This window comes from Bubalus bubalis, chromosome 14 (assembly GCF_019923935.1).
Source record: "Bubalus bubalis isolate 160015118507 breed Murrah chromosome 14, NDDB_SH_1, whole genome shotgun sequence".
Classification (NCBI taxonomy): domain Eukaryota; kingdom Metazoa; phylum Chordata; class Mammalia; order Artiodactyla; family Bovidae; genus Bubalus; species Bubalus bubalis.
This window is the reverse complement of record NC_059170.1, coordinates 64,986,326-65,010,208: the sequence shown is the minus strand read 5'-3', so window position 1 is coordinate 65,010,208 and position 23,883 is coordinate 64,986,326. Positions and strand designations below refer to the sequence as shown.

The 23,883-nt window shown below is 41.9% G+C and overlaps 1 protein-coding gene across 30 annotated transcripts in view; it reads left to right on the top strand.

Annotated features, from left to right (window-relative positions):
* The window catches only part of PARD3 (par-3 family cell polarity regulator), a 579,687-nt gene that overhangs the window by 403,564 nt on the left and 152,240 nt on the right, over positions 1-23,883 (top strand). For 26 of the 30 annotated variants that reach the window (XM_044928208.2, XM_044928201.2, XM_044928194.2 and 23 more), the window contains one exon: positions 22,868-22,978. The exons of the other annotated variants lie outside the window; for them this stretch is intronic. In XM_044928208.2, coding sequence (XP_044784143.2) covers positions 22,868-22,978 — 111 coding nt within the window. The remainder of the gene's footprint in view (positions 1-22,867; positions 22,979-23,883) is intronic. 30 annotated transcript variants of the gene reach the window in all.

Sequence of the window (23,883 nt, the reverse complement as noted above, 5' to 3'; positions counted from 1 at the left end):
AACCCTCCCCCCGTATTTGCACCCTCTCCTCGGTCTGCGGGAGCATTCGGCATGTCAGTTTTTGCTCTTCTCTGAGATCACACTCCTGGGGCCTCCTTCCTTCCTGCTCACCCCATCACCTTCTCCTTTGCCAGTTCTGGTCCTGCCCCATCCTCCACCTATCGTGGTGCCCAAAGCTTAGGCCTTGGTCTCGGTCTCTGTCTCTTTTCTGTAACACAGAATGTTTGCGTTCTTAGGAAACAGAGCCTTAGAACTCAAAGACAGACTGCAGGCAGATGATTCCCAGCTTCACATTCCTTGCTCGGGCAGCTTCTTTTGACCTCTGGATGGGCAGGTGCTACCTCTTCACGCAATTGCTTGGATGCCGAGCAGGCATCTGAAACCTAATGTGTGTTCCCCATGCGGCTCAGGTATTTCTCCGGACTATTCCTGCCCATCTTCCTTTCTTGTGTAATGGCAGCTCGGTTCTTTCAGTGGCTTAGGTCTGAAAGCTTGGAGTACTCCGATTCCTTTTCCCTCACACTCCACATTTAATCTATAATGTATGAAAGCAAAGGTCTATTTGATCTGTTTTCAGCACATCTCTGTAATCCTCGTACTTTGCAGCATCCTTGTCCCTCGGATCTGGGCAGTAGTCTCCCAGCTACACTCCCTACTCCTGCCCTTGCTCCTCTGCCGCAGTCTGAACCTTGCAGCCAGCAGTCATGGCATGTACCCCCTCTCAAACCCCAGCAGCCTTCCAAGTCTCTCAGAGTAAAAGCTGAATGTACCAGATGCTGGCTTGCCTGGATGCCCCAGCTCTGCTGTGCAGAACTGCCGGCAGCACCCGCAACAATGCCTGCTCAGGGCAGCCTCAACCAGTGACCCAAGAAAGCCCAATGATCCAAGAATAGCCTTAGGGTTAGAACGCTGAGGTATTAAGTCTGTGCCCTTAGCCATGAATGTGCACGGCAGGACCTGGGAGCCTAGCAGAAACGCAGCACCTTAGGCCCCACCCTGACCTACTGACGTCAGAATCTGCGCTCATCTGCCCCGGGGAGCCTGGGGTAGAGAGGCCTTCCCTCCTCCAGCTCCCAGAGTTTGTCTGGGCATCAGCCTCCCTGCTTCCAGGCTTGGGAACCATCCTGCCCAGCTGCCTTTCCTTCCTTCTGTCCCATCGCCACTTCCTGACCCAAATTCTTCAGCTTCCATTAGACCACAGCCCCGAACCCTGACTCAGGATCTGCTTCTGGCAAAACCCAGACTAAGATAATGTGTTTGCTGTGTGAACAGATAAATAAGTCCATGAAATTGCTAGAATAAGTGGTGACAGGGCCCGTGAGGAGTTTCTGCCTGGAGTGGTTTTGCAGGTGATGAGCAGTGGCTGTGCCAGGGCAGGGCTGTGCTTGTTCCTGCCTTTGGGAGCTGAAGTTACCTCCCGAGTTGGCCTGTGACTCAGGAGATGGTCATTAGGGAGCAAGCCTTTTCATGCTCAGGGATCTACATCAAGTTCTTTCGTTTGCTCTGTAAGTGACCATTTTCTCTGCTCTGAGTAGCCATAAATGATTTAAGAATTTTCTATTACATTAAACTTGCAAAAAAACAAAAGATGATAGGATTTCCAAGTTAGGTTCCTCTCGTTGGGCAGACCCGAAGTTTCAGGCTGGGGATTGTCTGGTTGAGGGGGTCATAGATTCAAACAAGGAGTAAGTGTTAAGATTGCCTATGACTGTCTTCCTAAGCCTCAAATGTCAGGCTCCAGGAGATGGCGTAAGATCTTGTTCTTAAAAGACGTCAGAACCTTGGCTTTACTTTTCACAAGCTGTCCAACCAGCTCTCTGTGTTTTACCCAGAGAGAATGACCTGGTGGCTAGCTTTTTCCCTTCTGGGGCCCACTCCCACTAGGTTAGCTTACAGACAGCCCCACGCCTACGTGGCACTCTGGAGCTTTCCCCTTTTCCCTCCCAGCCCCAGGTCTGGCATGGTCCTGACCATTGAGGTGTGGCTTCACCAGGATGGGGAATGATACTCACCTCCTTCATCTCTCCTGCCACAGCATCTGTAATGTGCTTACCTTCCACCTGTATGGAAAACATCATCTCTCTTTCTCACGATCTATTGCTTTATGTAACAATTCCGGTCCCTAAAAAAAGAAACTCAAAGAACAACTTTACATTCTCTGTCCACACAAAGGAACAGGGACCTTGAACTGAACTGATACAAACTAACTGGAAAACATCCCCACTTTCTGTACTAAGCTCTCTCCATTTCTGCTCTTCCAGTTAATTTAGAGGGCTGTCCATCCTCGGCCACTTTTTGGCCCATGTTTCTGATCTTGGGGGTGATGGGCTGGTCATTATGACTCTCTCCAAATTAATTCTTAAGGACTCAAGAATTTAACTGTTAATTAAAAATTAACATCCACATCCGCTTGTTCACAATGGACCCTCAAACTTGTCTATTCCGTGTCTGGAATGCTAGTGATAATGATTTTTTTTTTTTGTAATTAATTTTTATTGGAGCATAGTTGCTTTACAATGTTTGTGTTAACTTCACATATAGATTATCAATGTTGTGCTCGTTTCACACATACACTATTGATACTATGTATTAAATAGGTGACTAATGGGAACCCTCTATACAGCACAGGGAACTACTCAGTGCTCTGTTGGTGACCTGAATGGCGGCGATGATGATAAAAAGGCCATCTTTCCTCCTGCTCCCCCGTCTCAGGATGGCCCCAGCGTCCTGGGAAGGCTCTGACTTCTGCTCTCACACCTCATTCCCCTTCTCTTTCTATACACCTTCCTGCTGGCTCCATCGCTGCTGTTTCATTTGTTTATTATTTTTATTAGAATAATTTCAAGGCAGTTCTTCCTTTCCTGAGAATAAGCTCTCAGCCTCTTCTCCCTCTCCTAAACCTTCCCCCTCTCTCATCCCTGCTGCCCATATCAGCACCTGCCTGGAGCTTGGAAGTGCCCAGCCCTGGGTCCCCACTCCGGGAGGCTGGTCCCGCATCCAGCTCCCTGGGAGCCTCACCCCTGGCCTTGGCAGATTCCCACTGCTGCTTGTGGGGAACTCATTGACCTAATTCCTAATTTCCTAGTCCTTAGGAAACCATCTCACCTGTACTTTTGAATTTGGAGAGTTTCAGGTTTCTTTTCTTTCCTTTTGAATTTTGTCTTCTTTTAGAAGATAAAAACGTTTTTAACAGAGAAAATGAGAGCATCTACTTACTTTATCTCAGGGTAGGTTGATCCTGGAACAGTTTTAAGAAAGTAAAGCCACTGTCGACAGGCAGCGTCACAGGCGGGCGGCTTTCCTTTGGAGTGTGTCTAGGAGCCCAGCTGCAGCCGCCTGGCAGAGTCAGAGCACTGACAACCATCTGTGTTGGGCACTCTCTATTGCACACCTGAGTTGTCCTCAGCACACAGTGGAAAGGTGATTCCTCTCAAATAAATTTGGTTTCTCCGTGTTCAGGTAAGTATAAATGAGCAGGAAACCTCCTGATGGGCCATCATAGTGACGAGTAGTTCTACTAAAGATTAACTTTCAGGGCTCCTTTGCAAACTGGCAGCTGAGGGCTGCAGATCTGAAGCCAAAACAGTTCCGTGAAGGGTAGTGTACTCCCCAGATGGTGCTTTGGGCAGGAAAGGCAGTTACCTGGTGTGGGGTGGCCAGGGGCCTCTGCTCCTGATTGCTTTTTTTTTTTTTTTCTTTTGGTTTCTTTTTTTAAAAATTAAAAAAAAAATTAATTGAAGTATAGTTGTTTTACAGAGTTGTGCCAAACTGCCATACAGTAAAATGACTCAGTTATACACTTACAGACGTTTTTAAAAAATACTCTTTTCCACTGATTACTTCTGAAGGGAACTGCCTCCTTCTCCTACCGTATCTAGCCCCGTCTCTGCATCCCTCTGTCAGCTGTCACATCACATGACTCAGACGCATGTGCAGTAGGCATGTGCAGCCACGCATCGCCCACAGACGTCACCTGGGCAGTGAAACAAATTCTGAGAATTTTCACCGCTCACCTGGAAAGATTTGTTTCTGAGCATGAGGGGGTGAATTTTTTTCAAGTCTGTTTACGGAATGTGTATGATTTTCAGTAACTGAGGGATAAAAGCTTTAATCTGCACATTCCACAAATACTGGAGGCTTACTCCAGGGGAGGCTCCACATCAGGTGTGGGGGATGAAGCGGTGGGAGTAAGAAGAGCAGGAGGCAGGGAGCCAGTGGGAGAGGGATTGTGGAGGTGGGGGATCAGAGCAAGTGGGCCAGCCCTGCAGGCAGAGTCGGCCTCCCTCCAGAAGATGACCTCAAAACCGAGGACCTAGAGAGGTTGTGCGCTCTGTATCTGATGGGGCTTCTGGGGGAGAGGAGCCTTTTGCATCAAAGGGAGTCAAACTCTTTTGATATGATCTTTGGCAAGAAACACATTCCACCTGTAACACGTGCGTGCATGCTCAGTCGCTTCAGTTATGTCTGACTCTTTGTGACCCCATGGACTGTAGCCCACCAGGCTCCTTGGTCCAAGGGATTCTCCAGGCAAGAATTCTGAAGTGGGTTGCCATTTCCTCCTCCAGGGGATGTTTCTGATCCAGGGATCAACCCATGTCTTCTGCATTGCAGGCAGATTCTTTACCATCTGAGCCACGGGGAGAGCCGTATATGCACCAGTAACTCCAGTAAACATTTTAGCAGTGTGATCCTTGCCCTTCCTCCTCGTGATGGGCTCTGATGTTGAGAGGCAGCGGGGTATAGAGGTCAAGGGCCTGGACTTTGAAGATCGATGGCTCAGGTCCAAATTCCAGCTGTACCCTCAGCAGCCTGTGTTTGGGGCAAGTTCATGAACACACTTTACTTTTCTCAGCTGTAAAGTATGGATCATAACAGTGCCTGCATCACAGAGCTGCCTGGAAGCTCAAGTGAGTTAATGTGTACTAAGCACTTTAGAACCCCTCCTGGCACAAAGAATGCACTTGGTAAATGCTAGCTGTTGTAGCCATTATTATTACTCTGTAATTCGTTAAAAAAAATGGTAGGTGAGTCCCACCAAATCAATTTTACGTCTTTAATGGATTACAACACACAATTTGAAAGATGCTGTTTAGATGGTAGAAGTCCTCTAGGTCTGCAGAGGTGTAGAAGGAGGAGCCTGGAGGCATTTGGGAGGCAGGGTGGCCTGTCATAAAGGACTCGTGATACAGTCAGGACATTATCCTGAGGACACTGTGAAGCTGTTCAAAAGAATGGCTTGACCATCTCACAAGTGGAGAATATTTTAATACACATTTCTCTGTTGAGTGCGATTGGACACTTTCATGTGTTACTCCTTGTTTGTGAACTACTAATTCATATCTTTTGCTCTTTATTCTACTGGTTTGTTTTTGTCATTTAACTTTGCTTAAGGACCTGATCATTGCCCTTCCCCCCCAGCTCCCGTCGCCTGTCACAGTTCCTGGCACACGGAAAATGCTCAGGAAATACTTGAGACCTAAACAGGGAAACCTTGCTCAGTACCTCATTTTCACTGCAGAGTCAGCACAGAGGATCACATGTCCTCTCTTTTCTTTTTGTAAAATTAATTTTTACCTTATTTTATACTTTGCTCTTTTAATATGGCTAAACTGGATTTCAGTTGGTTAATATTTAAATTGTCTTTTTTTCCCTGATTTTCTATAGATCAAATTTTACATGGGTCTCTTTAAGAAAAAGGAGAATGGCTTGAAAAAAATGTACAGAAAATTGTAATTTTTAACTTTAAAAACTCTGCTAAGCTGCTGTTGCAAAAAATCATCACCAGAGATGGTGGTGGTGGAGGGGACAGAGATGCAATATGTATTTCTCAGGCGGAATCTAGGGGACTTGAATCCTTGGTTAGATATAAAAAATAAGAGAGGAAGAACAGTCAGCAACAATTCTGTGCTTTGGCCCAGTCAGCTGGGTGGATAGTCAGGTGCCGACAGGAGAACTCCAGAGCATCAATTTGGGGAGACATAACGTGTTTAAACTGGTGTTTACTTGTCTGCAGGTAAAAGTAGAGACGCCAGGGGCACATGGGGAGGCCTGGTGATGTGGAGGTTTGGGAGCTGAGGATGGAAAGGGTGACTCAGAGTTTGGGGCAGAGTCAACCGAGCGGCTGCCCAGGAAGTATGTGCCAGTCAGAAGGGCAGAGGCCGAGCTCCTAGCACCCTTCAGATGCCCGAGGGCTCAGCGTGGGGACTCAGTTGGCAGAAGGAGATGCTGGGGACCTGGGAGAGGCCAGTGCAGAGGGACGAGGAAAGCAGAAGTGTGGTCGTCAAAGCCAGGGCAGGGCTGCATTTCTCTTTTTAAATTATTTTTATTTTTTTTTTGAATTACAGTATATGTGCTATATAGTATTCTATAAGTTACAGGATGTCAATATAGTGATTCACAATTTTTAAACATTCTGCTCCATTTATAGTTATTACAAACCATTGGCTATATTCCCTGTGTTGTATAATAGATCCTTGTAGCCTGTCTTAGACCCAATAGTCTGTACCTCTTCATCCCCCACCCCTAAACCCTAAATTGCTTCTCCCATCCTTCCCTCTCCCCCTTAGTAACCACTAGTTCTCTTTACCTGTGAGTCTGCTTCTTTAAAAAAGTGAAAGTTTGCCATTTGCAACAGTGTGGATGGATTTGGAGGGCATTATTGTGCCAAGTGAAATAAATCACAGAAAGACAAATACTGTGTGATGTCACTTACATGTGGAATCAAAAGCGTACAACAGGCTAGGAGTGTGTTTCTTATTCACTAGAAGGACTTGCACAAGTGCTTCCACTGAGGGGCTACAGGTGCTCGTGGCCTTGGCTGCGTGGGAGCTGCTGGCGACAGATGTCCCTGGACGCGTGTTGAGTGGTTGCCATTGTTTCGTCGTTCAGTGTCTCTGTGTGACGCCAGCACAATCTCCTGACACTAAAGCTTGTTCCAAGGATATCATGTATTAACTCCCATTTCAAGAAGCAAAGTTCTTGTCCCCCCTGGCCCCACTCTACACAAGTACAGAAACCTGTGCCACATGTCTGTGTTTTTGAGCAATAGAATTGATGTTTTAAGTGGTGTGTTAATCCCAACTGCAGATTTTTACAAAAGTTTCCATCCCTGGGTTGGAAAGATCCCCTGGAGAAGGGAAAGGCTACCCACCCCAGTATTTTGGCCTGGAGAATTCCATGGACTATATAGCCCATGGAGTTGCAAAGAGTCAGACATGACTGAGTGACTTTCACTCTTCATAGAAATTAGGATATGAGGAATTAACTTTTTTTAAAAGTAAGTTATTACCAAAATGTAATTGGAGGAAGGAAGAATAGAGTGATACAATGATTTTGCTGACTGTGGGATCTCTTTTTCCCTCAGAGGTGGGAGAACTTATCATCTCCGTCTCTGCCCTGTCCCCTCCTGTTGGCAGTAGCGGGGCTGCCGTGCACAGGACCAGAGAGGGTGGACCCTGAGGACTCAGATGCTAAGTAACAATAGGACCGCCTCCAGCTTTCTCTCACGCTTGCAAAACAAGGCCTGGGGTTGGAAAAAATTGCTTGCTTCATCAAGACACCAGCTCTAAAATTACCTTGTATGCAAGGTTTTTTTTTTTTTTAAATATTGTGATATTTAACCATTACGACATACATATCAGGAGTCCTCACTCTACAATGCATTCATTTTCAGACTGTGTTTTCCCAGGACTGATTTCCCTAATATTTATGAGTTCTGCCTTTCCCGTGGCTTCAAAGAAAATTTAATAAACTGTGATTTGCAGATATCTTTGCTTTTCAAGGCCACACAGCTCATGTTTCATGTTCCATTCAAGAGCGTATGAAGTTTTGGGTATGTTCAAGCTATTAATGGTTTATATAGACCATTGAATTGGTATATAGAATAGTGCCTGTGATTTTATTTAGTTTGTAGACCTTTCCTGAAGGGTTCCTGGCTGTTTTCTGCCTATGCATCATTTGTTAAGAACCTTTATGTTATTTTTTACATGCATTTTTTAATATCACAAATCAATCTGTGTATTCTGGACTTGATAGCCATCGTTGCATTCAAAAATACTGCAACTAGATTTCTTTCTGGAAATATATTTCCCAGGAAAGTGTAGAATTATGTGTGTATTTCCTGCTGTGACACAATTTTGCCTTCTTTTATAATTTCAGTAATAAGATATTATAAACTAATTTTTAAGGAGCAGGAAATATAACTAGTTAGCTACTGTTTGGTCATAGTTAGAAACCATTGTGATGCTTGAAAAGGTTTTTTCAAAGCTTTTAGATCTGTCTTCTCAACTTTAATGAACAGATAGAAAAATATGTAACATTTTTCCTATGGAACTCTTTTTTTCTGAAAGGTCCTGTATTTAAATATAGTTTTATCCATATGGGTCTTATTATCTTCACTGTCAAAGTTTTATGCTTTTTCTCTTAGAGTCGACCCCTACTTGTCTATTTAGTCTGGCAAAACTACTTTGAACATTATTATTCTTGTGAGGTTGGAGTTTCCTAGTATTCTGGGTCTGTAATGGAAAAGGATATTTTCTTCTAGAAGTATCCTCCACTGTCCTGAATACACACAGCTGAGAGGTAGCCATCTGATTAGAGAGAAATTCTATTAACAGCCAAATAAAAAGAAGTGTGTGAAGGCGTTTTTGCACCCCAACTGGAGAAATGCCCACATAGCCTCAGGAACAATGAAGGGAAATGAAATCATTCTGGCTCAAGGAATGTTGTTTTCTTCTTGTTTATCTGCTGAGAAGTCTTTGTCAGCTGGAATGGCAGTGTTGGCCTGAATCGAAGAGGCTCTGATTGGTGGGTTTTTGGTTCTCAGTTAGTTCTGCTCATTCTCTTTTGGAAGGCTGTTGTCTCCATCCTGCTGTTCCTTGGCCACTGTGGACTGACTGTGGGGGGAGATGTCTGGAGAAAGTTGGTTGCTGGGAACTGTAGGACCCAACCAGCTGAGGTACTGACATGAAGATGGGATCTTTTACAAAGATCCTCTGTTGGGGAAGCTAAATCCCTGAAAGGACACTTTCTTTCCTCCTCACCTCCATGATTTTTTCTGGGAGAATTTGTTCTGGTTATAGCACAGACCCAAGTAACTATGGTTGTAACAAGACACTGCTTATTTTTCTCTAAAAGAAGTCTGAAGAGTGACCAAGGCTTGTATGGTGGCCCCAGAGTGTCAGCACTGTCAGTTCCTCCTTTTTTATGCAGCCATCCTTAATGGATATTTCTTTATTTCTTAATTGTGGCAAAGTATAACATTTACCCTCTTAACCATTAAAAAAAATTTCCTTGAAGTATATAGTTAATGTACAATGTTGTATTAGCTTCAAGTGTACAGCAAAGTGATTCAGTTATAACATACCTCCCAATATACCTCCCCTCTCCTCATCCCCTTTGGGAACCATAAGCTTGTTTTCTACGTCTGTGAGTCTATTTCTGACCAGTTCATTTGTACATTTGTATCATGTATTTTAGATTGCAGGTATAAGTCTATCATATGGTATTTGTCTTTGTCTGACTTAATGTGCTAATCGCTAGGTTCATCCATTTTGCTACAGTTGGCAGAGTTTCATCCTTTTTATGGATGAATAATATTCCATTGTGCCTGCACACATGTGCACACACACACACCCTCCCACTTCTTTATTCACTTATCGGCCCATGGACATTTAGGTTGCTTACATGTCTTGGCTCCATCTTAACCATCTTCACCTTGTTGGGCAACCACCAGCACCATCCATCTCCAGAAGTCTTTTGATCTTGTAAAATGCAAACTGTGTCCTTTTGAAACAGTAATTTCCCATTCTCCATTCCCCATCCCTAGCAACCACCATTCTACCTTTCTGTCTTTCTGAACTTCGCTACTCGAGATATTTCATGTAAGTAGACTCATACAGTGTTATCTTTTTGTGACTGGCTGATTTCACTTAGCATAATGTCCTTAAGTTTCAAACATGTAACACATGTCAGAATGTCCATCCTTTTTAAGGTTGAATAATATTCCATTGTGTGTATAGACCCCGTTTTCCTCATCCACAGACACTTCGCTTGCATCTGTCTTTTGGCTGTTGTGAACAGTCCTGCTGTGAACACGAATCTCCCAACGTGTATTTCTGTCCTCACTGTCACTTCGTGGTGCCAGCTCTGGGTGTCGTATGAGAATTCTAAGCAGGGAGAAGCAAGAAGGGGAAGAGGCAGCTGCTAGTGGAGGCAGCCCCCTTTTTAAGGATCTTTCTGGAAGTGCCATCAATTTCTGTAAGCCAGAAATAAAGACCAACAATGATAATAAAATAGTTAATATGTACTGAGTGCTTTATTGTGCCAACACACAGTGAATGTATAATTCACTTCATTCTCAAAATGAAGCTGTGAGGGTGGTTGCTTTTTAGCCAAGAGATTCAGCAACTTGGCCAAGCGTAGGGAGTCACATAGCTAGTGACAGGCAAAGCTGGGATTCTGACCCAGGAATCTGGCTCCAGTGGCATGCTCTTAACTAATGTCTTCTCTTCTTTTTGAAAGGGGCTGGGGAAAATAGTTTTATCTCAACTAGGAGTATTTCCTTTCCCTACCAAATTGGAGCTACCCTTCCAAGGAGGAGTGTATATGTGTGTTGACCTCAATGAAGTGAGGTTTACTAATGTACCATGATTATACTAGTTTAGACCAGACAGATCGAACGTCAACCCAGGAAAAGCAACATGATGATATCCTGTAACAGCAGCTGTAAATGAGGCAACTTGGGAATTTAAACCGATGTGAGTGGTGTTGGCTTCGATTCCAGAAACGTTGGTTGGACACACACACGTGTTGTGACGGAGCCCCACTTTTGCCATGTGTCTGCCAGAGTGTCCTGGATCCTCAGACCACACAGCAGGCAATGCAGACAGACGTGACAGCTCTTAGGAGGTGGGAGTGAGCTGGGATGAGAGGAGTTCCAGGCCAGGGCACAAATCTGCAAATTTTATATCGGAATGCTTATTGAACTCTTCAGCCAAATATGGGGAAAATGGGGTGGTTGACCAATTGTTGGATTTCACGTTGCCCTTCCCAGGAGGAGCATGTTGCCTGGGGTTGGGTCCCTAAACACGCCTCTTCCTCCTAAGTGCCTGCCTTCAGTCCCTGAACCCATCCCTAGGTTGTGGATTCTAGTTACCAGCTGGGTTTTTACCACACTGAGTCATAAACAATACTCAGCGCTGTGCTTCCTGATAGAACGAAGCCGCAGCACAGAAGGATGAAGAATCTTTTCTAGCCATTTGCCATTTTTTGGTGCCATGTGACCATCTTCCATGTGTGCAGACTCACCAGGACCCAGTAAGAACACTGATTTTAACCAAATATGTGATCTTGATGCTTTGTTCTTTAAGAGGGTGGCGTGAGTCAGTAGACGGTGAGTGTGGGCACCAAGGCCTGGGGAGCTGCACCCTCTGAGGGCACCTGCTTGTTTTTCTAGGCCTAAGAATTAGGTGTGGCCTCCAGCTCCTGGTGGGGGTTCCCTCATAGCTCAGTCGCTAAAGAATCTGCCTGTAATGCAGGAGACACCGGGTTCGATTCCAGGATCAGAAAGATCCCCTGGAGAAGGAAATGGCCACCCACTCCAGTATTCGTGCCTGGGAGATCCCATGGACAGAGGAGCCTGGCGGGCTACAGTCCACGGGGTCGCAAGAGTCAGACACAACTTAGCGACTAAACCACCACCGCCAGCTCCTGGTAATTTGCCTGCACAGCCCTATTGGGCCCTAAAAGAACATGTCAGCTCCTTAATGTTAAATTTGAATATGCAAATCCACTGAAAGATAAAAAATGAAAAGCTCTGTGTCCTAATTTATTCTGCAGAGAGCATTCTCAGAAATGTGAATCAACAGAAACTGTTTCCTATCATCGACAGAAAAAAGTGCTGACTGACACCTTCACTTTATAGATAATGAGCTCTTTGGGGAAGTTTTCATCTTTCAAAGTTTCCGGGAGCTATCCAAAAATCTGTTTCCTTCCTCTCCCTGCCCCTCCACCCAAACTCCAATGACCACATTATCTCTCTCTCTTTGCATCTCTCATTTACTCAGTAAACATCAGGATGTATTGGAAGGGGCTTAAGCTGGCCCTTTCATTAGGTATCTCTTATCAAGTGTCAATTTGAATCGCAGTACTTATTTAATTGATGGTGAGTATTTCTGACTCAAAAAAGATACCCTGAAGCTGTATGCATGTGTTTGCATTCGCTTCTAAGCATGTATAACCCGGATACCAGGGTGAGTATCAAATAGGCAGAGGGTAACAGAAATTATTGGGATTATCTATCTTTGTTACTAAATACTCCAGATTCTTTGTCCTAATAGAAGGAAAAAAAAAAAAAAAGTGTGTGCAGTAAAGTATCATTCTCTCTTACCTTTTCTTCTCTCAAGGGCCTGTTACGTAGATGTGTTTTTTGACTTAGGTCTCATTAGCATTTGAGGAATTGTCTTTGGGGCAGTACCACTTACTAAATTGTTCTGATGCTTTAGGAAAAGGAAAACCATGGTAACCAGATGTAGGGTATGATTATTTGCCTTTAACCTGGCAAAGTGTTGGGTTTAACAAAAGAAGCTTAATAGAAATGTTCAAATTGACCCTTCTCATCACTTGGACTGCTTAGTGCTCAATCAGCCTCTCATTATTATCAGAGTTATTCGAGGAGAGGCAGCAGTGATGGTGTTTTTCATAATCACTCCTTGAGCCAAACGTAATTTGCAATTTGTAGTATTGTATTATGAAACAATAATGCATTAAAATGAACCATGCAAGAGTTAAGAGCACAGTGCTAAAGAAAGGATTCAGAGGAGTAGTTGGCTGGAAGACTCTCTCAAAAATCATATAAAGTGGACATGGCTGATTTCAGTGCCAAATTAAGCATTTAGAAAAATCAGAATTGTGTCTTGTTTTTACCTTATTTAAGTGTGCATATGTGTGTGTGTATGTATATAGATATAATTCATTATAAAGTCAGTGTAGTAGCTAGGAGGGGAAACAAATTACTTTGTATTTGCATTTTTGGTGTTTTGGGTTAATGTGGTTTGATTGCCTGTGTGGGTATGTTTTGAAAAAAAAATGAAGTATATCAAACCTTATAAAAATCCTGTATGGAGCAATCATTACTGATTGACCTCTTTTTACAAAGAGGGAGTTTATTTACTACAGAAAATATATTGTGTGGTCCATGAACTAGCTGATGTCAGGGAAGCTTTAACATCATAATTAAGATATACTTTCACCCATCTCCTGTCATTTGACTTGAATGCCTCCACGTATAGATTATGAATATTATTTCAGGTTATTTATGTAGTCATCTTATGTTTTGAAAGATTACTGTGCTTGCTTTTTTTCCCTCCCTTAAGACTTTATATCTGGATCACACGCTTTCTGATGTGTGTGTGTGTGTGTGTGTGTATGTGTGTTTGGTTTGGTTTTTAAAATCTTTGGAGTTTATGATGATGCTGGTAAAGTCAAAATTGATAATGTGCTAGGCTCAGTTTCTTAATTGCTTTACTATTTCCTGGTCTGTATCCTTCCAGGACTCCTGCAGTGTCGGGTTACTAGACATATCTGGGCATCCAAGCTCCACAGGGGAAACACGCTCTTGTAAGGACACTTAATGGGAGCCCTAAGAAGAGCACGTTGTCCATTAAGGGACCATCTCATATCTGAAGGCTGTTCTAGCTTGGTTGAGTAAAAGCTATGTTTTCTTAAAAAAAAAAAAAAAAAAGTCACCTATTTTTTTCCTGGATGCCAAGCAACACAAATTTCGTTTATTAAATCTAATCAGACTAGCGCTGATGAAAACCGTACACAATCAAATAATGATCCTCAAGTTTGTGAATTTCCTTTTAAAGAGAACCCCTGCTACACTGCACCAGCTTAAAACAGCATCCTATTTGACAAAAGCACTATCAAGTTGTCATGTACACTTTCCAGGGCTGCTTCTCATCATGGTTGATTACCAAGATGTTTTTTGCCTAAATGGGAGCTTTTTCTGCTTTTCCTAATCAGATCTCTCTTCCCTGATTCATCTAGCATCACCACAAACCACTGCTGAGCAAATCAGTACATGATCATGGTAGCAATTTCTTTAAATGTCACTAAAATATGAAAGATCCTGTATTGGAAAGATACATTGGAAAGTTGGAAAGGATTTTTTTTTTCTCATTGGTAAAATGGAGGCTGAGGCAAAAAAAAAAAAAAATAGGGCCAGACACCATGAACCCATTATTATACAGAGAAGTACACCCAGTGACTTCTTGCTATTTTACTCTCTGATTGGGTTTGGGTGATTTGACCCGCTTCTGCTGTTGCCTGGCAGGATTTGCATGTGTCACGCAGACCGCTTTGACTTCTAGAGTGTCATTGCACTTAGAAATATTGGCAATGTTCTAGAGATGGAGATGTGGCCGTTTGTGTGATCCTTTCCAATAGTTAGGATCAGACCCACCCCCCCTTTTTTAAAACTTTTTATTTTGTGTTGGAGTATAGCCGATTTACAATGCTGGGATAGTTTCGGGTGGACAGCAAAGGGATTCAGCCTTACATAGAGGTGTATCCATTCTCCTCCAAACTCAAGGAGCAGTTCTTGACCTTGAGTCTGGACTCCTGGCCTCCATAGAAAAGTTCATTTGGGAACAATGTCTCCTGGACCTCCTTGCTGCTGGCAAAGCAAGATTTATCTCAGTAACTTCAACCAAGATGTTTGAACCAACTACTTTCAGTACAAAGGCATAGAGTGGCTAGCTGTCTTTGGTTCCTAATGCTTTGGAGGTAGCTGAGTGTGGTTATAAAGAGAGCCTTAGGCTGGAATCCTGGCTTTGCTGCTTAGTGGCCAGACTGCATGTGCGCTCAGTCGTGTCCAACTCTTTGTGAACCCATGGACTGTAGCCTGCCAGGCTCCTCTGTCCATGGGGTTTTCCAGACAAGAATACTAGAGTGGGTTGACATTTCCTTCTCCAGGGCATCTTCCCAACCCAGGGATCAAACCCACATCTCTTATATATCCTGCATTGGCAGGCAGGTTCTTGAGCACTAGCGCTACCTGGCAAGCCCCAGATTTTCTGTATTCTGTGTGTGCTCAGTCACTGAGTCGTGTTCGACTCTTTGCGACCCCATGGATTGTAGCCCGCCAGGCTCCTCTGTCCATGGGATTTCCCAGGCAAGAATACTGGAGTGGCTTGCCATTTCTTCCTTCTGGGGATCTTCGTGACCCAGGGATCGAACCCAATCTTCTGCATCTTTTGCGCTGGCAGGTGGAGTCTTTACCACTGAGCCACCAGGGCATGGCTCTTAGTTGCTGGATGACCTGTTATATCACTAAATCCCCCTTTGCTTCCTGAGGTTTTCCCTAAACAGGAAGGCGAGAATACCTATCTAATATGCTGGTTGTGGGGATCAATAAGATCAAGTACATAAAGAAGAATTCAATAAATTCTAGTTAAGTGTAATTAAATGAGCAAAAAAGCCTTCAACAGGTGCTCAATTATACATCTCACGTAGGATTTACAGAGTGAACTTCACTGGTCTGGGGATTTCATTTTCTCTAGAGGGCCCAAGTTCAGAGCCCCCAGGGTCTCTTAAACTCAGTGAGGCAACTTGAACTCTGCTCCTTCCTTGCACGCTGACTTTGGGCAGCTCTGAGTGCAGACCTCTTGGGCATCAGTTTCCTTGCCTGTCAGATGAAGACATCAGACAAGGTGGACTCATCTCAGGGCCTCTGTCTTCAGATAGATATGCACATAGAGCTTCAGCGCACTGGGACAGGAATGCACAGAACAGCCTGCAGAGACACATGGCTAGATGTTTATTTTCTTCAGCTAAAGTTTAGAGCAGTTGATTTTTAGGACTTTAAGGCAAGTTGAATTGAGGCAAGTCACTGCTCATACCAAGAATGTGGGGAAAGATTGTACCAGAATCAATCGAAAAAGAGCTTCTAGAGAAACTTGGATCTAAACCCATTTACGAAAAGTATGACTCAAAGGGGGCTTCCCTGGTGTCTCAGACAGTAAAGAATCCACCTACAATGCAGGAGACCCAGGTTCAATCCCTGGGTTGGGAAGATCCCCTGGAGAAGAGAATGGCTACACCCACTCCATGTTCTTGCTTGGAGAATTCCTTGGACAGAGGAGCCTGGTGGGCTACAGTCCAAGGAGTGGCAAAGAGTTGGACATAACTGAGCGACTAACACTTTCAGTTTTTTCACATGACTCAAAGGACTACAGAAGAATGAGGTTAAATGCTGGTGAGGTGATTTTGCTTGTGTGAACATGTGCCCTGCCCAAGGCATGCAGGTTTCTCATGGTGATGCAGGAATGCAGGACAGAGTCTTCAGTTTTGCTTTACAGGTTCTTGAACTTGGCCCACTGGGTAGCTGGCATCTCCCAGGGATCCTTAGGGCCCTGGCACATTGTTATAGCAAGCAGTGTTCAAAGATGGTGTGGCACAATGGCTGTACCGCACAGGTGTCTGCCAGAAACTGGAAATTTCCAGAAAGAGATACCGAGTTCCTGGAGAAAGGAAGTGATTAAAGCACATAATGGTGCAAGTATGCAGAAATGAAGGGCAAACATATGCAGAAATGAAGGGCAGGGGATGGAGTCAGAGGACATGTTGCCCGCACCAGGGCAGGAGTTGCTATTGGCTGGGGACAGGGTCACTTGGGGTGTGGGTGCACAAGGCTTCTGGTAGCTGATACTGAATGTCTGCCATTTTCACTTCTCTCCTCAGCCAAGTAGCATCATTTAACCTATACATTTCTCGGGTAAATAGGAAGACAAATCTTTATAGCAAAGCATTCCTTAGACATGAAGACCTCGGTAATTAGCAGTGAGAAATACCAGATTTCTAGGTGACATTTCAGTGAGGTTTTTGCAAGAAAATCTTCTTTTAAAAATTATTCCTCAAAACTTACAAGTTAATTGGTTCTAGTTAGTCTGTGTGTTGATTTTTAAATATGGCAGCAGATTTAAGACTTTCTTTTTCCTCTTGTGTTTTCAAGTATGATGTTAGGACAAACCCTTTCATTACAAAACTAGTTTTATTTTCTTTATAGCAGCCTGTTGTGTGTTATCGTTCAGTCTAGTCCCTCCTTAAGATCTCTGATTTTGAGGAGGATGAAACTAGAGCCTATTGTATTAAGTGAAGTAATTCAGAAAGATAAAGACAAATATTATATATTAACGCATGCATATGGAATCTAGAGAGATGGTACTGATGAACCTATTTGCAGGGGAGCAAAGGAGAAGGCAATGGCACCCCACTCCAGTACTCTTGCCTGGAAAATCCCATGGATGGAGGAGCCTGGTGGGCTGCAGTCCATGGGGTTGCTAAGAGTTGGACATGACTGAGCGACTTCACTTTCACTTTTCACTTTCATGCATTGGAGAAGGAAATGGCAACCCACTCCAGTGTTCTTGCCTGGAGAATCCCAGGGATGGGGGAGCCTGAAGGGCTGTTGTCTGTGGGGTCTCACAGAGTCCGAACGACTGAAGCGACTTAGCAGCAATGGAGATGCAGACATAGAAAACAGACTTGGGGACACAATGGGGGAAGGAGGACGGTGACGAATTGAGAGAATAGTACGGAAACGTGTACATTACCATACGTAAAATAGAGAGCAAATGGGAATTGGCTGTGTGAGGGAACCCAACCCAGTGCTCTGACAACCTAGAGGGGTGGGATGGCAAGGGAGCTGGGAGGGGTTTAGAAGGGATGGGACGTATGGAAACTTGTGGCTGATTCATGTTGATGTATGGCAGAAACCAACACAATATTGCAGAGCAATTATCGTCCAATTTAAAAAATATCTCTGATTTTAGTAGCAGTATAAAATATAGGAAGAGTTCAGTGTTATTCGTACCACAGAGAGAATGAGGTTAATTTCCTAAAAACCGAAATGTTGGTTGAAAAGCACAAACGTTTTACAGTAGTTAATTTCCCACGACAGCTCTTTCTGTAAAAAAACAACAGAATTTGGTTGCAAGCCATTATGACAGTTGGTTTGTGGGTTTTGCTTTTTTTTCCTCCATTCATCAACAAGTGCACATCTTGCCCATCGCTCTTTGCAGTAATAATATATATGGCTGATCTGGCAGACAGTCGTGATCTCATTTGTAGTGCGTCATGGTGGAACCCATTTAGCAGATTACGTGGAGATTACTTTAGCTGAATGAAAGCATTGCTGTATCCTTTGTGAAGAAAGCCATATGTTTAAGCAATCAATTTCACTCTGATAAGACAGGCTCATCCACTATATCTTTCTGTGAAGGAGTCTTCAGTGGCTTGTTGGCATTTTTTTCATTGCACCTTTTGTCTCTATAGGGCAGTACCAATAGAGAAATTTTTCCCTATCAATTTTTTTCTCAAGCTCTCTATTTGTCTTTTTGTCCCTATTAAAAAACAAATAAAGGTCATTGTACTGTATTAATATATCGTAAGATTTACCCAACTAATTCTTCCAGAAGTGGTGGTGATTTCTCTTTGAACATATGTATGGGGTAGTCAGAAGGCAGTTCATGAGACTGATTCTTTCCTGGGAATGGGTTTACTTCCTGGACATATTATTAACAAAATATTTTTTTCAGTTATTCTGTTCCTTGGAAAATGACCTAGTTGAAATTCGTTGGTGGCTTTTCAAAGATAATAAAATAAATGTAATTGATGTCCTCCAAGTTTCTAAGCATCTTGCTATTAAATGATTGTCTTCATAGGTTGATTACTGATTTCAACTCTGAAGCTGACTGTGTGAGTTTAACTGTGGCTGGAATTTCTCGATGACCTCCCTGTCCCTCTTTCAGGAAGAATTAAGCAACTGTAAATTAAGATGAACACTAGAATAGATTGGCAATTAGAGTGATGAGGATATAGCTACCTGTTTTTTTTTCTTTCTTTTTATACGGTAGAATGGTTGGTGTATTTTTTTTTTTTTTCATTTACAGTCTTTATTTCATTCTGTCAAAAAATTACAGCTGAGGGATCCGTTTTTACTCCAATTATCAAGTAATGTGCTATGCTTTTATAGTATGCCTTAAAGAAATCACATAATTTATTAACTAAAGCAGGCATGAAGGGAAATGTCCAAAAGCTAACCTATACACATTTTATCTATGGTTCATTCACTTTTTTCCTATATTAATTTGAATCTATAATTTTAAAAAGGAAAGTATAGCAATTTGATAATAAATTTACAAATAATAAAATAGTATATTCTGATGATTGGCAGCAGCCTGAAAAGTAAAAAAAAGTCTGTCGCTAAGTTGTGTCGGATTATTTGCGACCCCATGGACGCAAGTACTGGTAGCCCACTGGTATTCTCTGTCCATGGGATTTTCCAGGCAAGAATACTTGAGTGGGTAGCCATTTCCTTCTCCAGGGGATCTTCCCAACCCAGGGATTGAACCTGTGTTTCCTGACTGAGCCACCTGAGAAGCCCCAGCAGGCAGCCTAGGAAACTAAAATTTTGACAACAAATACAGTCCAAGAAAAATGCAGTTCTTAAATATGAGTTTGGATTCACAGGTTTTTTTTTTTCTTTTTAATTGTGTATTTTAGATAAAAAAAGCTAAAAGTTGGTAGACTGAGTTAGAAAACAGAAACTTTATTAACAAAATAGGACAAAGACCTTTTGAAAAAAATATTTTAACAATAGCTAATTAAACTCATTGTTAGATTGGGACTGAAAATCGCTAAACTGCTTTAAAACATGGAGAAGTCAACCACCTCAGTTTTCTCCTAGATTATTAACTCAAAGGGCAGATTCTTGTAAGACTAAGCTGTACCACCCACTCCAGTATTCTTCGACTTCCCTTATGGCTCAGCTGGTAAAGAATTTGCCTGCACTGTGGGAGACGTGGGTTCGATCCCTGGGTTGGGAAGATCCCCTAGAGAAGGGAAAAGCTTCCCACCCCAGTGTTCTGGCCTGGAGAATTGCATGGACTGTATGGGGTTGCAAAGAGTTGGACACAACTGAGCAACTTTCACTTTCACTTTGGTTCAGATAGATGATATTGCTGGTGCCATGGTAGTGTTTCTCAAATATGATACAGGATTGAATGTGTATAATCCAGAATGAGAACCAGCACCACAAAAGAAACAGGTCAATACGGTGACAGTGTAATGTTTGAAGGGTATTTATAAACTGAGAAACTAAATGGTTAAATGATTTACCTTAGGAATCCCTGTTATAAGCAAATGTCATGCATTAAGATGCGAACTTGACATTTTTCTTAAAGTTAGAATTTAATGCCTTTTATATTTCCAGATGCCTCAGTGTTGCAGAATTTTCACAATGGGATTCACATGGGCTTTAAATAACATCTACATGCTGACGACACGCAAATTAATTTGTCCAGCCCTGCACTCTTCCCTGAACCCCTTGTAGATGCTCAATAAATTTCTGTCAAATGAATGAACATTATGTTTTAGATGATGGCTCCTCCTGAGATGTGTCAGTTGTTTTGGTTTGCTCTTTTGTTAATTCATTCTATCAAGCTGGTCATTACGAAATTAAAAGACGCTTGCTCCTTGGAAGAAAAGCTATGACAAACCTAGAAGCATATTAAAAAGCAGAGACATCACTTTGCTGACAAAGATCCACACAGTCAAAGCTATGGTTTTTTCCAGTAGTCATGTATGGATGTGAGTTGAACTATAAGGAAGGTTGAGCACCGCAGAATTAATACTTTCAAACTGTGGTGCTGGAGAAGACTCTTGAGAGTCCCTTGGACAGCAAGGAGATCAAACCAGTCAGTCCTAAAGGAAATCAAGCCTGAATATTCATTGGAAGGACTGATGTTGAAGCTGAAGCTCCAATATTTTGGCCACCTGATGCAAAGAACTGACTCCTTGGAAAAGACCCTGGTGCTGGGAAAGATTGAGGGCAGGAGGAGAAGGAGACAACAGAGGCTGAGATGGTTGAATGGCTTTACCGATTCAATGGACATGCATTTGAGCAAACTCGGGGAGTTAGTGAAGGACAGGGAAGCCTGGCACGCTGCAGTCCTTGGGTTCACAGTCGGACACGACTTAGCGACTGAACAACAACCACAAAGATACTCATTATGTTTACCTCCTAAGCATTATTGATATATTGACAAAAACAAAGGAAAGAGAAAGTTTTTTTATTTTTAAAGCTTTGTATTTATTAGTTTTAAAATCATGCCACATATTTTCTGCCTTGTAAGAAGTCATTAGTTTCTGGGCTTAGGTTTCTAGGGAGGTTTTGTGTTTTTGTTTTGCTTTTTGCAATGGAAATGATCTTCTAATTTCTAAATAACATTAAAATTTAGGGATATGTTTGCTTTGTGAAAGTTAATTTCACAGGCAGTTTTCAATGCCATTTAATGATACAGATAATTTTAAAGGAATATTGGTGGTGATGCTTTAACTATTTTCTGTTTTAACCTTTTCAGAATGCTTTCCCTTACTTATTTATAACATAGTGTTACTTTAGTGACACAGGAGGTATTCCCGTGTACTCAATGCTGCATATTTGCAATCACATTTATATATATATATATAAAGATGTATGCTCCCAACCATTCTAGTAATTGAGATTTCTGTCTCTTTTTTGTTTGTTTTTAAAGATTTTTTTTTAAGTGAACCAGTTTTTTAAAAGCCTTTATTGAATTTGTTACAATATTGCTTCTGTTTTATGCTTTGGTGTTTTCACCTTGAGGCTTGTGGGGTCTTAGCTCCCTGACTAGGGATTGAAACCATGCCCCCTGCATTGGAAGTCAAAGTCCAACCACTGGACTGCCAGCAAAGTCACTTTTTTTTTCTCTCTCTCTTTTATATCAGCTTTGATCCTACCCTTTTACTCTTCTCTTTTTCAGTATGATTATCACCATAAGCCAAATTCCTACTTTGTGCTCAATTGAGAATTCTCAATATACTTTATATACTTGTGAATGTGTAGTTGAGTAACTGTCTATAAAAGAGTTGTTTTTTGAAACATCTGGTGACCAAATCACTCCAGATGAATGTTATTTCTGGGGATGGAGCACACATGCTTTCCAGGCAACATGGTCTGGTCTAGAGAAAAGTAGAAAAAAGCAACAGAGCAGGAAAAAGAATGGAAACCAAGTCTGGGGTTTCTGAGGCATTTCGGATACAGAAGGGAACAATATTAGTGTTTTCTTGGAAAGCCTAGAATTCAGTGCCCGTCTGTGGAAATGTGTGTGGACTGGTTTTGAATCACGTGTTTGTTCCTCATGTTTGTTTTTGATCAGATACAGATTTCCAACTCAGAGATGCCACATTCAGCAATAGCATTTCATCAAGTATAGGAACAGTATTTGTTGAGACTGCCTTAAGGCTTTCAGTTTAATAAGCTCAAAGTATGGTCAGAACTTAAATTATCCTTTTTTGTTTTGAATCTTGCAAATATGACCTTGTTTGTCAGCGTTTAAAATATGACACATGTTGCCAATAAACCTGACTGTGAAAATAAAGAATAGTTGTTTGTGAAGATATCATTAAAACGATGTTTGTGGATTTTCATTCTGTAGTCCTAAGAGAAACCCACTCTGATGCAGATTTTTATCCTCCAGAAGTCAGTTCTATACATTTATGGATTGTGTGTTTAATAAGGATAAACCATAAGGATTTTGTTATTTTTCTGTTGGCTAAAGAAAAACAGCTATGGAAGCCAATTCCAAAGATGGTTTTTCTCTGGAGAGTTGCAATTAAAGTGGATTAAAGTAATCTGTCTGAAAATATTAATACTGGGCAGAAGGCATTGGGGCCTCATTTTGAGGATGCTCACACTTTGTTGAGTGCATAGGTCTTATCCCAGGAGAATGACAATGCATTTTGTATACATTGACAAGTTAGAATTTTTTGTTATCAACAGGTTTGGCAAACATCGAAAAGATGACAAGATTGAGAAAACGGGTAAAATAAAAATACAGGACTCCCTTACGTCAGAAGAGGAGAGAGTACGGATGAAGCAGGAGCAGGAAAGGTAGATTCCAGTTATTTGGGTGGACCTCATTCAAGGGAGGCACTTTTGTTCCTTTCTACTCTTTCTTTTTTTAATATAAAGAAATTTATTTATGAAATTTGTATTTTATACATTTATTTTTATTTTATCTTTCTGTGTCAGTCCAAATACTGATGGTTGGGTGAATACAATGTAAAAACAATTAAAAGAAAAAAACCTTATTTTACTTTATGGCATTGAAATGAATTTTATTGGTTTTGGTTAAGATCTTTGCATAGAAGATGGTAGGGCATATGAGCATGGATATTAAGAGAAAATAAATCAGCATTAATGATCACTGAAAATGGCAAAAATATGTAATATTCTGTCTCATTCACCTATGAGTATATAGTATATTGTAATAATTTTAAAGAAATGTTCATATGGAAATAAAACTATTTGAATTTTTACGTATCATTTAAAATATTTTGATTTTTAGTAAGAATTGAGGAGGCTATTGTTACTTACTATGTTGTTTTCCTATGAAGTCAGACGTCTTTTTCCTCCTCCTCTTTTGCTATCATATTTTGTGTGACTTTTTTTACTTAAATGTTTCTCCATCTCTTCCTGAAAGCTTGTTATCTACTGTTGAATCATTTCATGGTGGGGACCCACAGACCAATGAAATGGATGAAAGGTTACTCTGATCAAGGTTATAAAGCTAAATATCATCCATAGCTAGGGTTGTAACCCAGCATCTCTAAAGCTAAGTCAGCTATTCTTACTATAATTCTAGAGTTGTGGCACCTTTGATCTCATTCTTAACTAGGACAGAAAGAAAAGACAGGCTTTTCTGTCAGAAGTGACTCGTGTTTGGATATTCTTCATTCATCTTTCTTATACCCCTGAGGGTTATGTGTTTGTGTTTTTCTGGAATGGTGTGATTC